Source organism: Tasmannia lanceolata, unplaced genomic scaffold, assembly GCF_043159265.1.
Source record: "Tasmannia lanceolata isolate RefF3 unplaced genomic scaffold, GAP_Taslan_0.1 ptg000006l, whole genome shotgun sequence".
Lineage (NCBI taxonomy): Eukaryota > Viridiplantae > Streptophyta > Magnoliopsida > Canellales > Winteraceae > Tasmannia > Tasmannia lanceolata.
The window spans coordinates 15,924,414-15,941,246 of NW_027518683.1; the positions used below are offsets into that span (position 1 = coordinate 15,924,414).

The 16,833-nt window shown below is 40.8% G+C and overlaps 2 protein-coding genes across 2 annotated transcripts in view; both read right to left on the minus strand.

The window, feature by feature from the left end:
- The window catches only part of ERA1 (Prenyltransferase family protein), a 40,680-nt gene extending 31,562 nt beyond the window's left edge, over positions 1-9,118 (minus strand). The window contains exons 1-4 of the mRNA XM_077382550.1: positions 8,947-9,118; positions 8,720-8,806; positions 6,461-6,566; positions 1,028-1,063 (exon numbers count right to left, since the gene is read on the minus strand). Coding sequence (XP_077238665.1) covers positions 1,028-1,063; positions 6,461-6,566; positions 8,720-8,806; positions 8,947-9,062 — 345 coding nt within the window. The 5' untranslated portion in view covers positions 9,063-9,118. The remainder of the gene's footprint in view (positions 1-1,027; positions 1,064-6,460; positions 6,567-8,719; positions 8,807-8,946) is intronic.
- A 5,174-nt stretch (positions 9,119-14,292) lies between these two features.
- On the minus strand, positions 14,293-14,832 carry LOC143878760 (uncharacterized). The gene has a single exon (XM_077381000.1). It carries the CDS (start codon positions 14,830-14,832, stop codon positions 14,293-14,295), a length of 540 nt encoding a protein of 179 aa, XP_077237115.1.
- Between the last annotated feature and the right edge of the window lie 2,001 nt (positions 14,833-16,833).

The following is a 16,833-nucleotide window of genomic DNA, read 5'->3' on the forward strand; positions in this document are numbered from 1 at the left end:
GGCTCTCTTATAGGCGACGGCTTCATTTTCCCGTTGACCTCTCTTTTCTGGGCGATGGTCTCCCCATCATTGGTCAGCTCTCTTACAGGCGACGGCTTTGTTTTTCCGTCGACCTCTCTTTTCCGGGCGATGGTGTCCCCATCGTTGATTGGTTATCTTTCTCCTTCTTGTCTTCTTCTCTCCAAGCCTGTTGACCTTGTCTCTAGTTGTTTCCCCATCGGTGGTTATCTTCTCTTGCCGTTGTGCTGCTTAGTCGGTGTTCCCGCTCATGGTGCTTCGTCGTTGCTCATGTGCGCACCTTTGGTGTGCTATTTTGCTTGATGGATCGTTGTTATTTCCTTGCCGGTGTGTCCCTGTTCGATCCTTCGTGGTTTGCAGATGTATTTGCTAGGCTCTCATTCAGGGAAGGCCCTGTTTTTTATCGCTCTCGCCGGCATGCTACTTCAAGAGGAGCTGCTCTTTTTTATGCCTGTTGATCTCAATGTTGTTCATGGTGGCCGTTGTCTTTTGTTTATGCTTTTCATTATGTATTTACCACATCAGCTTGAGGAGTGTTATCCCAAGCTGGATGTGTGTATGAGATTATGTATTTTTTGTTATTTTTAATTGTTTTTGTAGTTTTCTTTGCACCAAGCTGGAGTTCCATAGCATATACACTCCAGCTTGAGGGGAGTGTAGAATAACAAGGGTAGTTTAGGTATTACCTGTAGTCTTAGGTGTATAGTAGTCATTGTACATTGGATGCCCTATTTGGGCCTATATATACATCATTTACATTTGGACTTCCTTAGTGGAGACTCTCCATCTTCTTCACTCCTCTTCTTCTTCCTCTCTCAAACCCTAACTCCATTTATAACAGAGGAATAGGTGGTTGAAGAGGAAAACATTGAAGTTTGATGAACCTGTGGCTGGAGCTACAAATCACAAGGTCAAAACAGTACCAATTGCAATTCACTTGTATTATCAACAAATACGACAAGACTAGCGTCGTGGTAAGAGTAATAGCCACAATATGATAAGGACTTGCCTGTCCAGGTCCGCCACCATATCCACCATTTGCATCCTGTATAATAACAAAGACAATGAACTGTATTTAGAACCTCCTTTTTGATAGGTAACAAAGACTTCATTAATAACCAAGCTAAGAATGTCCAAAGAAAACATCACCCAGGAGAAAGAAGCTACAGCAATATAACCAACCAGAACAAAACCACTACCCAAAAGTTATAGCAGTCAAACCAAAAACAATATGTGAATCCTCGTTTAAGCTAGTGATTTTACCTCAAAGAAACACTTTCATATATGTATCCACAATAACAACTGATATGATCCAAGCTGACCGTACATCTTTGAAGTTCATCAAGCAAGTAGATCCCAAAGAATTCAAGAACACATTTGCATTTCTTATACATGCAAATGCTATCAAGGTCGTGAGAGCCATAATATATATATATATATATATATATATATATGAGGAAAAGGTTCCTGCACACGAGTGCTGAAACAGGGTGGGGGCCCACATTTTTTGGGGTCCAAAGCATTCACTTGGAAGGCCTTTCCATGCATATGGTGTGGCCCAAAAATCAGCCCCATTGGATCATCCTAGCCCTGCCATTTGTGGAGGGGGAAAATGGGCAAAAACATGGACACAAAGTGTCTGTCCATCCTCCCCCCCTCCTTTGATTGGGTTAGAACGATCCAATGGGGCTGATTTTTGGGCCACACCTTATCCATGGAAGGGCCTTCCAAATGAATGGTTTCGATCCCCACAAAAATGTGGCTCCCACCCTGTTTCAGCACTCGTGTGCAAGTAACTTACCTGCACACATTTGCAGGAACCCTTTTCTTATATATATATATATATATATATATATATATATATATATATATATATATATAGAGAGAGAGAGAGAGAGAGAAGTGTTGGTGCGCTCAAGTTGTTTAAAATGTTTCCTATTGCGCTAAATGTTTGGGTCCCACGTACAGGAACCAATAGGAAACGTTTTAACAACTTGAGCGCACCATTTTGGGCGTGCGCTTGAGCGCAACAACATTTCTCTCTCTCTCTCATATATAGGGAAATGTTATCAGCACTACTGTATTTTGATGAGGCCACTCCTCACTTTATTAAAACAACGGTATGGCGCGCACCATAGGATGATCCAAACCGTCCATTAGATGGGCCACAGCCTAAATAGGTTGTGCCCCAAAAATCAGTTCTATAGGTTGATCCTAACCCTCCGATCTGTATGTTAGAGGGTTGATCCTAACCCTCGAAAGATTCAAGGGTTAGGATCAACCTATGGAATTAATTTTTGGAGCACAACCTATTTAGGTTGTGACCCATCTAATGGACGGTTCGGATCATCCTATGGTGCGGGCCATAGCATACTTTTATTAAAGTTAGGAGTGCCCTCATCAAAATAGAATAGTGATGATAACATTATATATATATGAGTAAAGGGTTCCTGCGCTCGAGCGTAGAAACAGAGATGGGCCACATTTGGGTGCGGGGGGATCCAAAGCGTTCATTTGATGGGCCCTTTCATGGATAGGGTGTCCACCAAAAATCAGCTCCATTGGATCTCCATAGGGTGTCCATTTGTGGGTGAAAAATGGGCAGATTTGTGGACAAACAGTATCTGTCCATTTTCTCCCCCACAAATGGACACCCTAAGAGGGTCCAATGGAGCTGATTTTTGGTACACCCCCCATCCATGATGGGACCTGTCAAATGAATGCTTAGGATCACCCCACCCCTGTTTCCAGCACTCGAGCGCAGGAACCCTTCTCTCTCTCTCTCTCTCTCTCTCTCTCTCTCTCTCTCTCTCTCTCTCTCTCTCTCTCTCTATACTTACATATATATATATACATATATATATATATATATGTGTAAAATAAGGTTTTCAACAGCAAGCGCGCACATGCACACATGTGCGCGCGCGCACACATATTTTGGCCTACATCTGCACACTGTCGTTATGTATATAATACATGAGTTTTGTGAATATTATGCATGTGGCTAATATGGTTATGATTTTTGTGAATATTATGCACTGTTTATTCACAAAAATCATATAATATATGCACAAGGTTTTAAATACTGGTTTCAGTATAGGTTTCTGTTGTCACAAAACAAAAATGTTTTGGTTTCAGTAGGAAATTTCCTTGAAAATCCCATAAAATAACAAAAATGTATGGAAACGTATGCAAATGATTGAATTTTAAGGTGCGAGTTCAAAAAATGCTAGATTAAGCACAAATATACACTTAGAAACCATTGTATAAGGAAGACAATCCATAATGGTTTCATAGCTTCGAACACCTAGTAACATGGACTGTCACACATGTTTGATAATTCAATACATATCATATTTCTCATGTAATTCATATAAATATTTATTCATAATACATATACCATATTTCAGGAGTGATTCATATAAATATAATTATATAACACATACCGATATAGTATATTACTATCAGTTATGGTTTTGGTTTCAGTATGCATTTCAATTTTGGTATCGTTTCGGTATGGATGGAAATGGAAACATTCAGATCATAGATCATGTCATGACAGTTTTGGGTGGAAATTTAAAACCATGTACATGCATGATGATAATTTTATGTCATTATGATCTTCTAATGTCATTATGTCAATTTGAGCCGGGTAGATGCTTTCACCTTCTTCATGAAAATTTTCTAAAGGATTCATTTAGCCGACCCAAACTACTTTGGGACAAAGGCTTAGTTGAATTGAGTTGAGTTGAGTATGATCTTCTAATGCTATCTTCCTTGTCAGCCAACCAATTAGTAATCCAAAGTTCTAGCTTTTAAGTTCCTAACTCTTGACCGAAATTCTTTGTTACTTAATGTCCAATTAACATTATCAAATTTATTATTAGCATTACAAGATCATAACAACATACAAATGTCATTTTTTTTTGTTTGAATGGTGAGAAATTCATTAAAACAAAAGGAAGACCAAGATGGTCAACCCAAAGAGAGTACAGAAAGGAGAGAAAAAATAAACTGACCCCAAAGAAAATAAAACCTACCAAGGCGAAGAAAATCAAATATCTCTAATCCCTACCTTCCAACCCCTTCCCGAGCCAATCTATCAGCTACACTATTGGTCGATCTTCTTACGTGATTGAAGACGATTGAGGATCCTCCTATCCGATCCAGAATCTCATAAAAAAAGCACGCACACCGCCAAGGTGGCACAACCGCCCCTCTTAGCCAATGTATATCATTCAGTGAATCTCCCTCTACAATAGTTCTATTCAACAATGCCTTATCTAGAAGCTTTATTCCCTGGTGTGCCGCTCTTACCTCTGCCTCACTCGCATCCGAATTTCCTATTGGCCGGCCAAATGACGGCTTCATTGGAGTCTCTCAAGACTCCACCAATACCTGCAGGACCAGGATTACCTAAACTTGAACCATCAAAATTTATCTTAACCAAACCATCCGACAGAGCTTCCCAAACTTGGTTTATCAATGCTCGACTTTCCCTGTTAGAGCAAACCACCCTCCACCCCTCCCAAAGATCATAGGCCGACACGAGATGGAACAGGGGCAGGATCATCGCCCAAGAAATAACAGAAGCTATTACTATGATACATATGAAATAGGGGGATTTTCGGATCCCCTCAAAGATTCTTGCATTATAAACAACTGTCATTATGTATATAATATGAGTTTTGTGAATATTATGCATGTGGCTAATGTGGTTATGATTTTTGTGAATATTATGCACAGGTTATTCACAAAAATCATATAATATATACAAGGTTTTAAATTCTGGTTTCAGTTTCGGTTTCTGTTGTCACAAAACAAAAAATGTTTTGGTTTCAGTAGGAAATTTCCCTGCAAAATCCCGTAAAATAACAAAATGTATGGAAACATATGCAAATGATTGAATTTTAAGATGGAAGTTAAAGAAATGCTAGATTAAGCACAAATATACACTTAGCAGCCATCATATAAGGAAAACTGTCATCCATAATAGTTTAACAGCATCGAACACCTAGTAACATGCATTGCCACGCATGTTTGAAATGCTGGAAACGTGTTTCTTTAGTATTTATAGTGCGATTCTTTATGGACACCTTTCCCATTCATGCATATCTCGGCTATGTTTTTATTAGGAAGCAGGTATGGGCCCAAAAGGAGATTTTAGTAACTATGGATAAAACATTTCCAGGTATGTTGTTGCCAAAACTGAGGTAGGTTTATGAGTAATTGAATAGTACCAACTAGGAGAGGTTCAAGAGTTTTTTTTAACCCATCTAGGCACAAGGCAAACTTCTACCCGATTTCATGGCAATAATATTCGCTTTATAAAGGTTAATTTTACCCTAGAAATGCACATCATTTGAAGCACGTAGGATTTAAATGTCATTATAACCGTAGTTAGTGCATAACTGGAATTATATCTTTATTATGTCGCATGACAATAATAGGTTGACAATTTAGTTGTTAATATTATGATATGGTATGCCATATATATTCTTCGTCACTACATCAGCTTGAGTAATTGTTGGTTGTTAGCGTGATTTATCATTGATGTAATAATCTAGTATCTATCAAGGTTTTACATTTTGGTTTTAGTTCTAATTTTGGTTGCCACGGAAATGAAAATGTTTCGGCTTCAGTTGGAAATTTTGGTGGAAATCTTGTAAAATCACGGAAATGTATGGAAAACATATGCAAATGATAGAATTTTAAGATGAAACTTCAGGATATTCTAGAGTAAGCATAAATACACACTTAGAAATCATCACATAAGCAACTCGGCCATCCATGATGGTTTAACAGCATCGAAAACCTAGTGACATGCATTGTCGCGCATGTCTGATAATTCTCTACCTACCACATTTCACATGTAGTTCATATACATATATATAATTATATAATAATACATACACCACATTTCACATGTAATTCATATAAATATATATAATAATACATACACCACATTTCATATGCAATTCATATAATATAGTTATGTAACACATACCACTAATAAACTTACAGTTTTGGTTTCCATTTCAGTATGCATTTTAGTAGGGATAGAAACGAAAACATTTTGGTCGTTCCATGTCGGTTTCTGTGGAAATGTAAAACCATGGTATCTATATAACATCATTCTAGTTTAGCCAAGCAAATTGGCAATGCTGGACACCACAATATTATTGTCACATGGGTCATTCTACTATGTATACAATGCAGTTGAAAAAATAAGGAATGAGACTCGTTATTGCGGAGGTCACCACACATACTACCAAATTGGGTCAAGTATCATTTCCATAGTAATAGAATCGTGTTTATTTTCCTACAAATTTTCCAATATCAACATGATCAACAATAGTATGAGAATACTAGACAGATAATAAGAATAGCATGGGAATCATTTCAAAAAAGTAAGCAACCAGATACAGTTGAAACTTCCAACCTGGCAACGGCAGAGAAAATCAATTGCATTGTTCTCAATTTCATATTCGATAGACTCTCCCAACAAAGCAATTGAGTGGAGGATCCAATAACAAATCCAAGGGCGACTAGTACCCAGAGCCATGGGAAACATAAAAACATAAGTTAGTAGAGCTATCTTGTGACACTCATGGCGGGCTAATAAATTATCCGAGATGAAAAAATTAAACATACAAATAGCACACGATTCATAACAAGAATTGGTTGTCTTAAAAAAAAAAGACAACAACAGATTGCAACTACAAATTGCAATGAAGGCACCAACAAGTCCACCAAATGACCCATTCAAACACGTTCACAAAACCGTTGCATTTACAGGTATGTTAGAATTCTTGAGTTTTGATCATAGAAGGCCTAGATTACCATTTTCTACAATTTAAAAAATGCAATGCAATGAGAAAAGTCAGTGGGAAAGATCAGTAATTATTGTTAAACTGAATAATAAGTCTAACATCTTGATTTCACTGGTTCCACATGAATAATTTTCTTTCTAGTATAAAACTCCATAAACTTTATTCTAGCTTGAACAAATCAATATATGCTTCAAATATATGAACATTTTACAGTGTTTATAGATCACATTAAAAGAGAATCAATGGAGATATCTTGTGGAAATTGATATTAGAGATTGAGGACATCTTTCCGTAATACAAAATTGGCCCTTATTTGCAAATAATATTATTTTCAGTAAATCTTATTTGTAAATAGGACACTAAAGCCACTTCAGAAGCTATTAACTAAGACAGATATAAAACTATGCAATTAAGAGTATATGTTTAAGGTATCCAAAGAGACGGTAAAGTCTCTATGGCGCACGCGCACGCGCGCACATACACACAAGTGTTTTCATAGGCAGAGGCATGAGGTGACAGGTAAGCCTCCCAAATTTACTGATTTTTTAAATAAACATTTATAAAATATAAAATACTATATAATCTAGAAAAAATGTGATTCATTTCTACGAAACAACCAATACCCCCTTTTAAGGAATCCTTGACAGTCGTGAAAGAATGTCAAGCAATACCCACCAGGACCATGGGCACTATCTCCCTACAAAGAGTACAGAGTCTTCTTCACCTCCTCTGAAGAAAAAAAGGTCTTTCTAGCAAATCTCTAGCAATAGGGTCCACTTGCCCAAAAGTAACATCAACAGAGGTGGGTAGGACCTTAGTCTCGGAATAGTAAGGAGCCGTTTGGATACGCAGATTTTAGAATCCTGGATTTCCTTAAAATCCTGGATGGAAGAAGAGAGAAGAAGAAGGCCGTCTGTCATTTTCAGATTTCATGCCCTTCTTTCCGTCGAGCCAGAGAGCTGGAGATCGTCCCGTTTCCAGGTTTTAGAAATCTCTCCCGAGATTTCTAAAACCTGGATTTCGTACTTAAAATCCAAGAAACACTGTCCCGACTCCGGACAGCATACAGCAGCTTGATCACGAGATTTCTGAAACCTGGATTTCGTACTTAAAATCCAAGAAACACTGTCCGGACTCCGGACAGCATACAGCAGCTTGATCATGAACCCTCTTTTACAATGTTTTCAAACTAAAACCCAGATTCAAAAATCCATGTATCCAAACGGCCCCTAAAAATGCTTGTAAAAGGACACTATCTCCAAGGAAATAGCATCCTGATCCTCAGTCAAGATTTCGTAAATTAAGAAGGACAGGATCCTATTTCTCCGCCTCCTGATACTAGCAATAATATGAAAATACGTCATGTTTTTTCTCCTTCCTTTAGGCCATTTGGATCTAGATGACTAGATCTCTACCTCCATTTCAATTATTCTTGTAAAATCAATAGATTGCAGTCTGCCTGATATTGGATATCATTTCATTTTTTTTTTCCGAAATCATTCATCAGAAGATTCGTTAATCCCGTCAAGCTCATTGATCCTTGCCAACAAAGCTGGTTTCCTCCGATCGATTTCACCCTACTCATCCCTCACCTGAGTTCTCAACTTGGATTAAATGAATCTAAATTTATTTTTTTTTAAATCCCAGGAGTAAATTTCATTTGATTTCTATGATGTAGTATTCACTCAAGAATTAGCCTCCAATGAACTGCCATAATGCAGAGATGTTTCAAAAATTAAGCAACGAAAGTGAACCTGTTGATCAAAGGTTCAGTTCAAACCAGACCAACTAACTATATTGTATACGATAAGATAAACAATTAAATTGAGTTCATGATCAATCGAAGACAAATAAAACTTAAGGCTTACTTGGCATCCAACACATAAAAGTTAGGTCCAAGTAACACCAAGCCTTTTGTTAAGAATTCAATGTGATTTTCACGCCAAAGCTCCAACCTGTCAAGCAGCAAAACTTGTGGTTACAGTGGAAGACCGGAAAAAAACCTAGAAGCTTGAAGATCAGCAAACCAAGGAAACAGAGGAACGAACACTAGAAATCCAATTAAAATTTTTGTTTTGTGAGAGGAGGAGCTTACATAAGAGATTGGGCGTGTGAGGAGACATCATTGAGAAGCTTGTAGATCTCCGAGACTGTATGCTCCACCCTTAATTGCTCTTGCTGGGTGATTGTTAATCTCGAATTAGAGTCCATGCCCTACTGCTTCCAGGCACAACGGGAAGAGAAGAATAAAAATTACACCCCTCTTTCCTTTTAAATCTTTTTTCTATACTTTACTCTTTGAAAAGCTATAGAAATTTTTATTTTTTTTTTGATTGGTTAGCTATAGATAGTAAAATAAATTCCGACAGACCGACCGCCCTGAAAACAAGAAGCCTGAAATGATATCTCCACCCCCTACTTCCTAATCTGATCTAACTACTATCTAATCTAACTTAACTTAACTTAACTTAACTTAATTATAATCTTAATAATAATAATAACTACTACTGTATATAAAGGCTGAATCGTTGGTTTTTTTACTCCACCCATTCTCATTATTTCCTTGCCTGCCTATTCTTTAAAGAGGGATTTGCTAGCGTCCATCACAGAAGGCATTTAGCAGATGGTCTGCTATGGACGCTAGCAAATCTCTATAAAAATTCATATATTTTGAGTCTATCAACGAAATGTTACAGGGTATTTGCACGTGAAGTCCATTATTTGTTGGGGTTCGACTAACCCCAACTTGCCCACCAAAAAAAAGGGGGAGTGATAAATCGACTCCCAAATAAGTACCTTAAATCGACGCCTCATGTGTCTCTCTCTCTCCTCTGTCTTAAATCGACCCCTCATGTGTCTATCTCTTTTCTTTCTCTCTCTAACGCAAATGAGAGGGAAAGACACATAGGGAGTCAATTTAAGGTATTTGGGAGTCGATTTACCACTGCCCAAATCACTATTGGGCCACCTCATAGGATGATCAAACTGTTCATTTGTTGGGCCACAAATCCACGATGTCAGCAATTTGTAACCTTGCTAGAGAGAAAGAGTGGAGGCCATTAATTGGAGGAGACAATTTGTAGCCTTGCTACAGCAGCAAGGTTGAGGAGCAGCGAGGGTGAAGGCAATTACCACAAATATTGATTTCCAAATAATGTCTTGCAAATCAGACTTTTTTTTTCCACTGTTGTAGCTGATTTGGAAATCTAAGGATCTGGTCCAGTTCTAAATCTCAACTGCAAATGTGAGAAATCCAAATCTAAATCTTGTGGGCATCCAAATGTTGCCTAAATACCTTATGTGGCCGTATGGAACTGAGGAAAAAAAATTCAGGGTAATACAATCTTCTTAGAAAATAAGGAAAGCTTTTAATGCTAGAAAATACATTTCATGGAAAATAAGTAAACCAAATGCCATGCATCCAAATTCCAAACTGTTTGTTTTACTCATAGGACTTAAGCCATAAAAAGGAGTAACTTTCACATTGAACACTGCTGCTGCACTGCATTCCCCTCAATTTCAGCTTTGGTAATGGTTTTCACTGGTGTAGCTAAAGCAACTTGGTCTCGATAAAGCAGCTTTGAACTATGTACAAAGCACCTCTTCGAGGCAATTCTTATCTTACTAACAGGCCGTTAATGAATAAAACTGTTAGAGTGAAAGAAGAGAATGAGAAGAAAAAGGAAGAAGTTCTGTTTACTCCCCCTCACTTTAGTATTTATATAAAGAGAACATACAAAGACCACTATGCCCTTAGGGTATGCAATACACCTTCTAACACTCCCCCTCAAGCTGGAATGTATATATTGTACATTCCAAGCTTGTTACATATGTCACTCAATTTTGTATAGCTTAAGGGCTTTGTAAACACATCTGCTAACTGATCAGCAGATCTCGTGAAAGAAACATGAATCTCGCCTCTTTGTATCATTTGGCGAATGAAGTGGCAATTAACCTCTATATGCTTGGTTCTTTCATGAAAGACCGGATTGGTAGCTATATGAATTGCAGCTTGATTGTCACAATACAGCTGAGCTGGAGCAGATGAAGAGAAACCAATCTCTAAAAGGAGAGAACGTAACCAAATAAGCTCCCCGCTGGTATGAGACATAGCATGATACTCTGATTCGGCACTCGACTTGGAGACTATGTCCTGCTTCTTACTTTTTCACGACACTAGATTGCCACCAACAAAGGTGCAATATCCAGTGGTGGATCTCCTATCTGCTAGAGATCATGCCCAGTCTGCATCACAGAAGCCTTCTACCTGGGTATGACCATGCTTCTTGAATACGAGTTCTTTCCCTGGTGCTTCTTTCAAGTAGCGAAGAATCTGAATCAATGCTGCCCGGTGAGAAGTACGGGGTGAGCTCATATGTTGGCTGACTGAGCCAACAGCAAATGATATATCTAGACGAGTGACTGTGAGATATATGAGCTTACCCACCAGCCTCCTATATCTGCCAGGGTCATCTAATAAATCTCCTTCTTCTGGAAGGAGTTTTCCATTTGGGTCCATGGGAGCAGACGCAGGTTTCACTCCAAGGTGACCTATCTCCTCAAGAAGATCTAGTACATATTTCCTCTGTGAGAGGGAGAGACCTCTAGTAGAATATGCAACCTCAATGCCAAGAAAGTATCTCAGACGACCCAAATCTTTGGTTGAAAACTCTTTCTGCAAGAAGGTTTCAACCTGCGTATCCCCTCTGAATCACTGCCTGTAATGATGATGTCATCGACATATAATATCAATAGCACACAACCAGTAGTGGAATGAGAACTGAAGACGGAGTGATCAACTGCACATTGCTTCATGCCATAGTTCATGATAGCATCACTGAATCGTCCAAACCAGGCTCTATGAGACTGCTTGAGACCGTATATAGACTTCCGCAACCGACATACTGAGGATGACATCTCCCCCTGAGCAACATACTCAGGAGGTTGCTCCATATACACCTCCTCAGTAAGTTCACCATGTAAAAAGGCATTCTTGACATCTAACTGATGCAGAGGCCAGTCATGGGTAACTGCAAGAGATAAAAGAACACGAACAGACGGAATCTTGGCGACCGGCAAAAAAGTCTCTAAATAATCAACACCAAAGGTCTGAGTATAGCCTTTTGCCACCAACCGCGCCTTAAGGCACTCAATAGTACCGTCAGGTAAGTGTTTGACGGCATAAACCCAGCGACAACCAACTGGTCGAGCCCCAGGAGGAAGATGAACTAACTCCCATGTCTGATTGGCCTGGAGGGCCTCCATCTCAAGATCCATGGCCGCACGCCATCCCGAATGATCAAGTGCAGCTGGTAAAGACTGTGGCAAAGAAACAGAGGACAAAGAGGAAACAAAACTCCGAACCATTGGGGTGAGAGAATCATATGAAATAACAGAGGAAATAGGGTGAGCAGTACTGTGAGAACGAGTACGAGAAGCAATGGGAGAATCTGAAGTAGGAGTAGGAGAGATAGGTACCTGAGATGTGGGGGGTGTGATCTCCGGCTGCAAGGACGATGGCGCAGGCGGAGGAGGATGAGCTGTAGATCTCAGCCGATGGGGATATGTCTGCGGAGGAGCGGGAGGAGAAGCCTCAGTAGCCTCAGGAGCCTGTAGTGAAGAGGAGGGATCACAGACAGGAATAGTCTCAGGAACTAATACAGGAGGGGAGAGGAGAGGAGCCGGAAGGGCGGGGAGGGGAAGTGAAAGGTCCGAGTCAGGAACTGTGGAAGGAGTCTCATGAGAAGATACAAGTAGGACTCAGACTCGAAGAATATGACATCGGCAGACACAAAGGACCGACGCAGGCGATGACTGTAACAGTGATAACCTTTCTGGGTACGGGAGTACCCAAGAAAGATGCATCCTTCAGCCCGAGGGTCCAGCTTATCAAAGCCAGGACCAAGGTGGTGAACAAAACACACACACACCCAAAGACCCTAAGGGTGATAGGAAAGGGGTCATGACCAGGGTATAACACAGCAAAGGGGGAAGAGCCACCAAGAACCGAGGATGGCAGCCGGTTGGCAAGGTGGCATGCAGTAAGAACAACATCACCTCAATAGCTCTTGGGAACTCGCATCTGAATAAGAAGAGAGCGAGCCCCATCAAGTAAAGAGCGCATCTTCCTTTCAGCCACACCATTCTGCTGAGAGATGTGAGCACAGGAAGACTGGTGGAGAATACCCCGACTAGAAAGAAAATCCTAGAACCCATGGGTAGTGGAGAAATATTCTCTAGCATTATCTGTGCGCAAGCATTTGAGGGTACAATCAAACTGATTTGTAACCTCAGAATGAAAAGTACGAAAAGCAGAGAAAACCTCAGAACGATCGTGAAGCAAATACAGCCAAGTCATGCGAGAATAGTCATCAATGAAAACAACAAAATATCTATATCCAAAAATAGAAGGAGTTCTCAGGGGACCCCATATATCAGAGTGCACTAAAGCAAAAGGGTGCGAGGCCCGACTAACAAGCCTAGAGGGAAAAGACACACGGAAGTGTTTTACAAGTTCACAGGCCTCGCACTGAAAAGACTGAATAGGAACAGAAACTATAGAGGTGCGCCGTAAGCGCTCAATGCATGGATGACCAAGGCGGCAGTGCCACTGGTAGGTGTCGACAGAACTATGTAAAATGGTATGGGGGGGACCTCCATCCAGACGATACAACCCGTCTACCTCACATCCTTTACCAATCGTCCTCCCAGTCGCAAGATCCTGTAATAAGCAATAAGATGGATAAAATGAGACATAACAGTTAAGATGTTTAGTGAGCTGACTGACTGAAAGTAAGTTAAAGAAAAACTGGGGAACACAAAGCACAGAGGAGAGGGTAAGACCAGGGTAGGGAGAGGTACTCCCTGTACCAGAAATGGGAGTAGTACGGCCATCAGCAAGGATCATAGACTGAGAGGAAATAGGGTGAAAAGACCTGAGTGATGATAGAGTACCTGTCACATGATTCGAGGCTCCTGAATCAAAGATCCAGGAGCTCGAGCTACTGAGAAGAGAGGCAGGAGTGCTACCTGGCTGTGCAAAGCCAGCACTGGGAGGATGGGCGGCCAAGCGTAGGCGCTGGAGCTCATCATAGTCGGCCTGAGTGAAAGACGGTACAGCTGGGCTGGAGCCGGAGGAAGATGCTCGAGGATCAGTCTTCCAGAGTAGAAAGGTGCACTGATGTAGCACATAACAGGTCTCATCACGGTGGCCCTCGCGCCGGCAATGTGTACAATATGTACGAGGTCGGCCACCATATCCCCTGCCACTAGAGAAATCCGTACCCATGGTACGTCCGCCACGGCTAGAGTCACGGCCACGGCCTCGGCCAAACGTCCCACCACCACGGGTAGGACGATCTCCTACTGCATATGCCGCGGTAGCATGACCATAAAAAACAGCAGGAGTAAAAAAGGCTCCACCTAAACACTGTTGTGCCCGCTAATAGAGCTCCTCGAGGGAAGGCATAGTGCCAGAACCATAAATCTGCTGGCGAAAAAACATAAACTCGGGGCCCAAGGTCTCGAGAAACTGAACAACTCGAAGCTGATCCCGCTGCTGAGCGGCGACGGCTATGTCTATCGTCAAGGGCATAAAAATGTCGAGCTGCTGACAGTGAGAGACGAACTGACCATAGTATGTAGAAAGAAGGGCGTCACCACGCCGAAGATGCATCCACTCAGAATATGTGGCACAAATACGGGAGAGGTTACCGACGCCTGAAAACATAACCGCAGTATGATCCCAAATCCTCTTTGCAGTCGTAAGCTTCATCATAGTCCCTGAAATCTGTGGGAGCATTGTCTGCCAGAGTAAACTACGGATATGAGCATCATCCGTTTCCCACTGCTCATAAGTGGGATCCAAAGCCGCAGGAGGGTCACGACGTATGGTGTAGACCTTCCTTTTGGCAATGAGATAAACTTCCACCACCACTTTCCAATTCATGTAATTGGAACCATCAAGCTTGACCGTGGTCATCGAGAGGAAGGAGGCATCACCCGATGAAGGGGAAATAGGGGTAGAAGAAGAAGAGGATGTGTGTGAGAGGGATGCCCGTCGAAGGGGTTTGCCCGAGAGAGGGATTTTCTATAGTAGGAAGCTCCATAGAATGATGAAGATGAAAGAGACACAACACACCACATCAAAGCAAGGGAGAAGAGAAAATGAGAATGCCTCTAGGGCATAAAGGGACCACTATGTGTGGCGAGAGAGTGTGTTGTGGCTCCGACGAGCTTGAATAGAAAAAGAAGACATAGTAGAACCTCTAGGGCATAAACGTAGCTGCGAACGAAGAAGAAAAAGAGATAGGAAAAAATTTAGACCATAGAGATAAAGAGGGGAAGAAACTTAGGGTTGTTAGGTTAGATTGGAAGTTTAGGAAGGGGAAATTTAGGGTGGTAGATTATTGGGGAAAGAAATGGAGGGGAAAGGGTGGTGGAGTGTGGCGAAGGGTTTTACGGCAAGAGGGGCGGGAGCGAGGCGGGGGGCGTGAAGGTGAGGGAGGGGCGAGGGACAGGTTGGGTTGGGTTGGGGCGTGAGGGAGAGAGGGGCGAGGGTTGGGGCAGGGGAGAGGGGCGAGGGTTTGAGAGAGAGAGGCGGGAGGTAGAGAGTGGAGGGGCGGGAGGAGAATGGAGAAGAGAGGCTTCTCCAAGGTCCCTAAGGCACAAAACCCCTAGGGCTCTGATACCATGTTAGAGTGAAAGAAGAGAATGAGAAGAAAAAAAAAGAAGTTCTGTTTACTCCCCCTCACGTTAGTATTTATATAAAGAGAACATACAAAGACCACTATGCCATTAGGCTATGCAATACACCTTCTAACAAAAACAAAGGAAATTAAGGGTTGGAAGCTAAAGTGAGTATGCTTTAACAAAGTGTATATCAGAAGTAGCTAGCGCAGCTTAGCACAGGAAATGCAGAGAATCACATAAATTTATGATAAAAAAATGAAATGGAAGTGATTGATTCAATAGGACATAAAATACTGCAAAAACATCCTGCAGGAATGCCAAAACTTATAGGAAATATAATAATTAAACAAACATCAGTGAACCACCGGTTTAAAATGTAGGATATTGTGAGGATTCACATATAAACGAACAGATGAATGGAGAGAGAGAGAGAGAGAGAGAGAGAGAGAGAGAGAGAGAGAGAGAGAGAGATTAGGCAGTTTCAAGCAAACTGGATTTGTGCATGTCATTAGGTGTTCGATGTTTTTTTAACCATTATGAATGGTTGTCAAGTGTGTATTTGTGCTTATTTTAGCATTCCTGAAAGTTTCATCTTTAAATTCTAGCATTTGCATATGTTTTCAACATCAGTATGTGCTTTGTTTACTGTTGTGGTAAATTATATAATGATTTATTATATGATGAATATAGTTTGTGCTTTGTTTAGTAATTTATTGTGCGATGAATATGGTTTGTGCCTCGGATTACTAATCATGAAATTTTATATTTAATTTAATATTTTCAAATGGAAAATAGATAATTACTCATTTTATTCTTTTCTTTTTTTTACCCTTTTGATATTTTTTCTCATTTTTATATATAAATCTGAAAAAATCTTACGATTTACGATCCAATTTATGATTCGAACCCTGTTACGATTTACGATTCGATTCCGATTTTCAGAACCTTGGCTAGAAATACTACTTTCCAAAGGATTCTCCCCCTTTTCCTCCAAAGGTCCATGGGCAAACAATCTAGGAGATCTACCATCCGAGATATCTCTAGCATACTTGCAATGGACAAAGATATGGTCTATTGTCTCCCCCGATTCTATGAACGGTGAGCAATGGTCTATTACTAGAGCATCTGATGGCTTCTCAAGTGGTCAACAGTGAGAATCTTATCCATGAAAGCTCATCCCTCCCCCTCCCCCGGACTCCCCCACTAATCAAAGGAAGCTGTCCACTCGAAGACACGTACTTTACGCTGGGCAGGAGCGCTACACTATTACGTGCCTAATTAGCCGTAACGG

What these genes read in the sequence shown, in the direction of transcription:
- LOC143878760 (XM_077381000.1), bottom strand. Translation starts at nt 14,832, where the DNA reads ATGACCACGGTCAAGCTTGATGGTTCCAATTACATGAATTGGAAAGTG.